Source organism: Notamacropus eugenii, chromosome 2, assembly GCF_028372415.1.
Source record: "Notamacropus eugenii isolate mMacEug1 chromosome 2, mMacEug1.pri_v2, whole genome shotgun sequence".
NCBI lineage: Eukaryota > Metazoa > Chordata > Mammalia > Diprotodontia > Macropodidae > Notamacropus > Notamacropus eugenii.
In genome coordinates this window covers 59,355,226-59,364,213 of record NC_092873.1, presented here as the reverse complement: position 1 = coordinate 59,364,213, position 8,988 = coordinate 59,355,226, and the positions used below count along the sequence as shown (strand labels likewise).

General features: G+C 49.8%; 1 protein-coding gene across 2 annotated transcripts in view; it reads right to left on the bottom strand.

Annotated features, from left to right (window-relative positions):
* Positions 1 to 6,887: 6,887 nt before the first annotated feature.
* Positions 6,888 to 8,988, bottom strand: part of ITM2C (integral membrane protein 2C) — a 29,817-nt gene continuing 27,716 nt past the window's right edge. For both annotated transcript variants that reach the window (XM_072640515.1, XM_072640514.1), the window contains exon 6: positions 6,888 to 8,752. In XM_072640515.1, the coding sequence (XP_072496616.1) occupies positions 8,664 to 8,752 (89 nt within the window). In that variant the 3' untranslated portion in view covers positions 6,888 to 8,663. The remainder of the gene's footprint in view (positions 8,753 to 8,988) is intronic.

The following is an 8,988-nucleotide window of genomic DNA, read 5'->3' as shown; positions in this document are numbered from 1 at the left end:
GCCTCTCTTGGAACAGACAGGAGGACCATGGGAATACAAAGATGGCACCCACCCCAGCTCCTTCCCCTGTGATTTGGCTGGCAGGATGGGTCTACCATTGAATATGTTTTCTCTTCTGTGAAATGGGTGGTATACCGATCACTTGCCTCAAAGATTTTATGGTGAGATAATGCATATAATGTGCTCTACAAACCTTAAATAACTATAAATGTCAGCTACTTTTACCAGGATGGGGGTTCCCCTGGACTGCTGAGTGCCCATCCGACTTGGTTAGGTGGAAACACTCCTTGACTCGACCAATCAGAACTAGGTGGGACAAGAAGCTTACTCTCAGTGGATGGGGGACTTAGTCACAGCTTGAGGAGCCTGTATCGAAACAGAACCAGTGAGAGATTCTGAGGTTCTGGCATTAGAGACATGTCCAAATCTGAGCCAGAAAGCACCAGCAGCACAGGGTCAATCAGGGAATGCAGAATGAGGAAGAAAACTGCCCAGAGAGTGGGATTTTCCAAACAACTGTGATTGTCCTCCTACTTCTGAGCTTAATAGAAACTCTAAATCATCAAAGGAGGAGGCATTATTTTTACCCCCATGAGCTAATCAGTGTAAGAGATGGTACACTATCACCATCTTTCCCTCAGCACTGGATGCTCCCCAAGAAGGAGGTGCTCTCTACTGCCCAGCCACCTCTTAGAATGCCCATCCCCTTCTTTCTTCAAACGCCTCCTCTTTCCCATCCCTCCAAGTTCTAACACTGCCCTCGCAAATTCCCTTGTACCTGTTTTGCATATATAATGAGATAAGTTCATGTTATGTCCCCGATAGACTAGGAGCTCCTCCGTGTGGTCAGGGATCTTTCCTTTTTGCCTTTCCTCCTCAGTGTCTGCTTGGTCGTTTTCAGGTGTGTCCAACACTTTGTGACCCCATTTGAGGTTTTCTCGGTGGAGATACTGGATACATTTCCTTCCACAGCTCATTTGCAGATGGGGAAACTGAGGCAAACAAGGTTAAAGTGACTTGCCCAGGGTCACCCAGCTAGGAAGTGTGTGAGGTTGGATTGGAACTCAGTTTCTCCCTACTCCAGGACTGGTGCTCTAGCCACTGCACCACCCAGCTGCCCAACATTTGGAGTATAGGCAATGAATGAACAATTGAGTAATTGATACATACGTTGTATTTACTTATCTGTGTGCACTGTCTTCCCTTTCTCTCTCCCCCAGAATGTAATCTCTTTGAAGGCAGGAACTGTGCCATGCATAGAGTGGGTGTTTAATAAATACTTGGTACTTCCAGCTCTCAGGAAAGGCCATGCCCAAGGCTATGCACATAGTAGGTGCTCAGTAAAGGTTTGCTTATGATTGATGGGCTCCTTTGGAAAGAGGCAAGGGTCTAATGATGGGAATCCTCTCTCTTACCTCCCACCTGGGACAAGCTGGTTAGCAATGGAAGTGTCTTCCAGGGTGAGCCATGTTTCCCGATCCGCTGCAGAGTAAAGAGCCCTGAACCAGGCACCTCGGGGAGCCGAGACAAAAGCTTCCTTGGATAATGGAGCCTCCCACAGCAGAGGCTGGTAACTCTTTCAAGCGCTGACAACCCCCTCCCCCGTTTCCATGGTGACGGCCCAGGCTCCCGTTTCCATGGTAATACTTGCAGGAGGTTCCCGAGCTTCATATTTATTTTATAAACTGAATTTTTCCAGCAGTTTTTTTTCCTCTAGCCCAATGCCTAACCTTCAACAGGCCTTCTTATCTCAGGGAAGGCCCCAGGGCTGGAGAGAAAAACCAAAGGGTAGCCCAGGAGTACAGCCGAGGACAAACTGGAGAGAGTAGCTGGTGAGAGGAGTCAGCACGAGCTGAGCTAGGCTAGGGAGAAATTTGTTTACTTTTGGGGGTTGGGCTGTGAAAGGACAAGGATGCTTTAGGAACTGCAGATGTGGAAGGCTGAGTGAATCCTGGTGTCTGTCACTCACCCCCTCAAAAGCTTAGAGAGAATTAAGGGAATAGAGGTTGTAGCCTCGCATGCCCCCAGGAAGAAAAGTTGGAGACCAGGGGAGGGTTCTGTTGGCTGTGAGAAGAATTAGGCCAGAAGGAATCAAAAGAATGGATGGTTGAGTCCCTTTCTTCCCAGGAAGAGAAAGTGGTATTTAGCACTGAGACATATCAGAGGAAGAGGTTTGTAAAGGGCCGGGGGCAGCCGAGACCAGAAGAGTTGGAAGAGGAAATGGAAACTCACCTCTGTCCCAGTAGAGATTAAGTAAGAAGGGGTGTGTTTGCAGTGAAGGTGAGCCATTGTCCCTGGGGGCTGAGTTAGCACATCCCCGACAGGGCCAGCATTGGCATATCAGTCCCTATCAGGACCAGAATACCCAGCATCCTCTGCACCCCTCCAGGTGGCATTTCCTCCAAAAAATAGAGTCCAGGGAAGGGGTGAAGTCAAAAGGCAATCCAGAATGTGGGTGTCCCACCCAAATGGAAAGAGGGCCAAGACTTTTCCCGCCTTGTTTCCATACCTTGATTTGAGGGACCATGTCTGACTTGCTGACCCAAAATGGGTCATTCCCCTCTTCTCTCTGTAAGAGAATGGTAAGAATTTTTGCGTCTCCAAAATGAGGGGAAACTGAGGCACACAGAGAGATTTGAGACTTGCCCATGGTCACCTACCTTGTAGCAACAGCAGTAGTATCAGGGCTAAAACCCAGTCTCCTTACTTCCAGTCTAGTTTTTTCTCCCCTGCTCCATGCTGCCTTTATGGAAAGATATCAAAGTAGAATCAGCCCCTATGCTGCTTAGGCACCTGTCCAAAGAGTGTGATTTATGGGATGCTGATACGGGTCACAAAACATCCCTGATAGCCAGCTTTGGTACCTACAATTCCACCATTAGAAATTCATTCCTTGGGTGCCTCTTCTAGGCTCTTGTTTAAAACAGCTTGCAGGCTATAGAAAGGAGTAACTCGAAGCCCTTATTAGCCATTAACATTTTGGTGTGCATTATAAGATCACAGTTTTAGATCCAGAAGGGCCTTTAGAATATAATCCCCTCATTTTAGAGAGGAGAAGATAGGTACAGAGAGATTAACACAGCTTCCAAGTGTCAGTCAGGATTTGCATTCCGGTCTTCCTGATTCTATGTCCAGGGCTCTCTCCACCGTGCATCTTATCAACTAGTCTATCCTCCACTAATGTCTTACTTCCTTCACTCCGTCTCACTTACACTTATGAGGAGCTACAAGCTGGGCTGAAATGGAAAGACCCTCTACCCCCCCCCCCCCACACACACACACACACATACCTTTAGGAATAAACAGTCTGGAAGCTTTCTGGAGGAACGGGAACTGGTGTCAAACTACCTCTAAGCCCCATGTCCTCGGCTCTTTCCTTCCCTTCCCCAACGCCATCTGTACTAGGTCAACACACTCCTGCCTCCGATGGAGGCATGGTGCTTTCATCTTCCCAACAAGCAGGTCTCCCTCTGTCTAATGTGAAGATCAGAGACCAGGGACTGGAGGAGACCTGAGTCCCAGCGAGGTTAAGCGATGGATCAAGGCCACTTGGGAGTCAGTGTCATGGGTGGGATTTGAACTCAGGGCCTCTGAGCCCAGGCAGTGATCAAAGGTCTGTATGATGATGGGAGGAGGTCATCAGTGGCAGAGCTGGAACTTGCAGCCAACCATCTCTCTCTACCAGTGTGACCTTGAGAAATGAAGGGGGTGGGCCAGATGCCCTTCTGGGTGGCTTCGGGCTCTAAATCCTATGAATCCTCTGGCACAGTTCCATATTAAAAAGTGGTAGCAGTCTGGTAATTATCAGCATCCCGATCCAAGTCATGGTACAGAAAGTCATTCAGTGTGAATTGGATTCGTTCAACCGGAAAGCTTCCTAATTACCTTGGAACCGAGGTGTGAACATGAATGCAAAACTAAGCCTGGACATATTTGTGCCCAAACAAATCTGAGATTTGCAGGCTAAAAGAAAGGAGGACCATGGCTTAGAATGGTGGAGAGCTTAAAACCCTCTCGTTTTACTGATGTCAAAACAGAGGCATGAAGAAGTGACTTTTCCAGGGTCACAAGGTAGGAAATATCAAGTGTGTATGTATCAGAACCCAGCTCCTCCTGGCTTTGAGACCAACTCTCCTCCACACTACCAGCACATAGTAGGTGCTTAATAAATGGGGGTTAAATTTGGATTGAATTGTCAGATACAGGATGAGGCCCTGGAAGACCAAGGATAGGATAGAGTAGTAGGCAGAGTAGAGGTAAACTGAACTCCTGAAGTTCAGTAAACCCAGGGGGCCTCAGTTTCCCCACCTGCAAAATGGAGGGGGCGGGGGTTTGGTTGAACCCTTAGCGTCTAAGGGCCCTGCCCATTCAACTCCGAACCTAACAAGCTGATTATTGTAACCAGGCAATCAAGAGGGGAGCGGCGAAGCTGACCCAAGTCCCCAGCTCAGCCCTAAAGGATGTCAGGGTGAATGAAGCAATTCTCTTTGGGGTCCCTTGGCAGCCACAATCTTTCTCCCTCTGCTCCCGCCATGATCTGGCACTGTGTCGAAGTGAATTAGCCCCAAGCCACTGACCACCAGTCTGCAACCCGCTGACCTTAATGATGATGGTAAGGGGGAGAGGAGGCTGCCAGGTTTTGTCTCCTACATTTCAAGGGCTGAAGGTGGGGGATCAAAGAAACCAAATTCAAGTATTTGTTTCCCCAATAGCAAGGGAGTATGACATTGTGGATAAAGCCTACCTCCCACTTGGGAACATCCCAATTCAGGGCCAGCCACTGACCTCCAGGTTATGTGACCCTGAGCAGGTCGCTTACTTCCCAGCATCCCCCAGGAAATTCTCTAAGACCACGATGTCCAGACATCATTGCCACTATGGCCTGGTGGAGGAAGGTCCCACAGAGGGAGTCCTAGGCCAAGAGCCCTCTACTGGGAGTGGGGGTGGCAGGGAGACAGGCTACAATATTAGAATGTGATGGGGTCATCTGAGGAGAGAGCTGGGGGGAGGTGCATCCAAGCAAGAAATGAGGAAGAAGCACATTCCAGGCCTGAGAGGACCCAGCAGATAAGCGGGCTTGGTTAAGGGGAAAAGCTGGGTCTAGAAGTGGGAGTTCGAAGCCTGGAAAGGCAGGCTAGAACTGGAGCTCATAGAGAACCAGCCCTTCTGGGTTCCTGAGCAGAAACATGGTGAGACTTGGATTTCAGGAAGACAGTCCTCTTAGAAGAGAAATCATTTATCTCACAGTAGGATAGAAGACAGTGGATTCTAAGGTGATCTGGGTTCAGATTTGGTGTTTGGCCACTTACTACCTGCATGGCCCTGGGCAAGTCATGTGTCTGAGCCTCAGTTCTCTTATGATCTTCCATTTTTTTTCCCATTTTTTTCATTCTTTTGGTTTTGTTTTGTGATTTCTTGGTTTCTCATAAAATCATTAGCCTCCATCTGTTCCATTCTAATTTTGAAAGAACTATTTTCTTCAGTGAGCTTTTGAATCTCATTTTCCATTTGGCTAATTCTGCTTTTGAAAGCATTCTTCTCCTCATTGGCTTTTTGAACCTCTTTTGCCAATTGAGTTAGCCTATTTTTCAAGGTGTTATTTTCTTCAGCATTTTTTGGGGTCTCCTTTAGCAGGGTGCTGACCTGCTGTTCATGCTTTGACTGCATCTCTCTCATTTCTCTTCCCAGCTTTTCCTCCACCTCTCTAACTTGATTTTCAAAATTCTTTTTGAGCTCTTCCATGGCCTGAGCCCATTGAGTGGGCTGGGATACAGAAGCCTTGACTTCTGTGTCTTTCCCTGATGGTAAGCATTGTTCTTCCTCATCAGAAAGGAAGGGAGGAAATGCCTGTTCACCAAGAAAGTAACCTTCTATAGTCTTATTTCTTTTCCCTTTTCTGGGCATTTTCCCAGCCAATGACTTGACCTCTGAATATTCTCCTCACACCCACCTCTCCTCCTGATCCTCCCAGCCAGTGCTTGGGGTCTGAGATTCAAATGCTGCTTCCCAGCCTCAGGGCTTTGGGCGGGGGCAGGACTGCTATTCAGTGTGAGATTAAGTTCAGGTGCTCAGGTTGGGGCAGGGCCACCTCTCAGGCTCAGTTCCCTCAGGGGCTTTATGCAGAGACCTTCAACAATGGATCCAGGCTCCTGCCTGCTTGACGAGCCCTGGTCTGCCGCTGCCTCAGCTGCTGCCTCCTGAGGGGGCCTGAGTTATGGGGGCACCCCACTCCCCTCTTGACCCACCAAAGAGACCCTCTCACCGACCCCCGTCACCTGTGGGTGGAGGGACCCGCGCGGCCTCTGGAGATCCCGTCCCTGAAGCCCGCTCGGATCTGCTTCTCTCGGTGCCGCAGGCACGGCAGGGCTGTATTCAGCTCCCAGTCCCAGCGCCCAGTCTGCGGCACGAAGGACCTTTTGTGAGAGGTTTTCAGGTCCCTCTGGAACAGAAATTTCCTTTGCTCCACTGTTGTGTGGCCTCTACTGCTCCAGAATTTGCCGTAAGTTCCTTTTAACAGATGTTCTGTGGGTTGTGGGTTCGGAGCTATGTATAGGTGCGTCTTTCTACTCCGCCATCTTGATCTTTTCCCTCAGTTCCCTTAAAATGAGGGGGCTGAACTCAACATGACCTCTCAGATCCTTCCCAGCTCTACAGCTGTGATCCCAGGCTAGGGCCCCATCCACCTTTCTCTCTCATCCATGGGTAGGGGGAAGTAAGACCTCCATGATCATTTTCTCTGGGACAAGGCCTCAAGTCGTCCTATCCCTTTCCCTCCTTCCCTTGCCTGGCCCATAGGAAAGCACATTTATGGGGCTTGGACACTGAGATGGGAAAGAACCCCCCCCCCCCCCCCATCAGCCCCATCTCCCTATACCACACACCACAAGTCAGAGGTCAAAGATTTTATTCTTTTATGGGCATTTCCCAAAACAGGAATCTAACAGATGAAATATACAAAGCGACTGGAGTCCCATCCCAGGAGGGGAGCTGCCAGGCAGCCAAGGGCTGGACCCTTCAGTTAATGCAGAGGGAACAACCAAGGTCCTTTTGTTAATTAAAGTTTCAGGCTGCACATTGTTAGCATATTAAATGATTGGGGAAATCATGCAAAGTCAAGGACAAGGACACATTTTATATGTGCCCCAACCCCAAGGCCAGGGGCTGGGGGAGGGGAGTGGAAGGAAAAGGAAGGTTAGAGGGAGGAAAGAGGAGGAAGGAGGGAAAGGAGAATTCCTAAGAGCAAAGAGGAGGCTGGGTACAAATGGCCTTTTCAAATTCAAACCTGGACTGGATCCTGTCCCCCCACCCCTCACCCCACCTTTACCCCTCCCCTTTTAAACACCAACTCTAATTCTGGAGAACCGAATAACTCCAACCTAACTCCAAGTAGTATCCGGTCACACATGAAGCAAGGTTCAGTACTTTGGATGTGGGGCCCAAGGGCCTGGGAGCTTTTGGACGTGGGGCCCGAGGGCCTGGGGTCAAAGCTCCCTTTATCCACTTTGTAAAAGAAGGAACTGGACCAGACCATCTAAATCCTAGGATTAGGCCCTCACCTTAAGTAAGAGGATGAATGGCTGATTCCGACCCTGGCTCCCTCTTCCGATGTGGGTTCAGAAGAAGTTCTCACTCAGGTGGGCTCCAGAGTGTGTACCCCACTGGCTCCCTAATCCCAGTGATGCCCCACCCACCCCATGTGCTTAGAAGAGCAACGACCCTGCCATGCTCTACCCAGCCTGGGAGTCCAAGGACACTCTGCTTATCTGCCCCTACTGTGGTCAGCAGCACAAGTGACTTTGGCCTTGGGTGACTGGTCCCACTCACATTTTTTTTTTGGTTCTGCTACATGAACAGATTGTACTCGCCTGGCTCTCCATACTCCTCCTTCCCTGAGAACAATCAACCAGCCCTCCCTCCCTCCCTCTCCACCCGTAGGGCACTGGGCAGAAATGTGCTGGGGCATCAGCCTAACCTTGTGCTCTTTATCCAGCCCTGCCCCCATTCTCCATCCTCTACCCCTCACTTTACTCTCAAGATGGAGGAACCCCAGGTTAAGACCTTCCTACACACCCAGGAAGAGAGCAGTAACCTACAAAGAAGGCCCTTCGGGGCCATAGGAAACACATTGGCTTCAGAAGACCTGAGTTCAAATTCCAGCTCAGCTGTGTTGCCCTGGGCCAGCCTTCTCTAGCCTCAGTTTCTCCAATTGTCAAAGGAGAAGGTTGGATTCAATGACTTCTCACTTGAGCTTGACAATGACCTCCTAGGTCTAGATTGTTCATCCCACGACCCCTCCTCATCTCCAACCACTGAAACCCAAAGCACGGGTCCCACTGAACTTTTGTTTCCAAGTCACCGAATAAATGTAATCCCAATATCAAGATTGACCCCCCCCCCAGCCCCAAAGCGTCTGTCAGGCGCTGCTAAGAGATACAGGGGAGATAGAGAGGGATCCCAGGAGTACAGCACAGGCAGGAGAGGCAAAAAAACATTTGGAGCAGGCCAAAGTCTAAAGGAAGGCTTTCCCAGGGAGAAACAAAGCAAGCCTAGGGAGGGAGGGAAGGAGGAAGGGAGAGGAAGGGAAGGAGGCCAGCAGCAGGGAGGGGAAGGTGTGGAGGCCAGCAGTGGGGAAGGAAAGGGACAGGCCAGAAGAGAGAGTTCCACTACTGCTCGCAGATCACGGTCTCCACCACAAACGTGTTCTCAAAGTGTCGGATAGAGTGGCAATTTCCAGTGTCGCGCTTGTTGATGCCTGGAAAGAGCACACACAGAGAAAGGCCAATGAGCCACAGGGAGAGAAGTTTAGCAAAATGAGCCAAAATGGGCATGGCTGGTAGACTTCAGTGCCCTTGGTCTGTCAATGCCAAAGAAGATGGAGGCTAAAGGTCAGTGGTGATAGACAAGGGCTGGGTCAACCAATCTGGGGCCCTGGAACTTGGTCACATATTGTCCCAACCCCAAGAACTAGAAAGGAGAGGCTGCATGCTT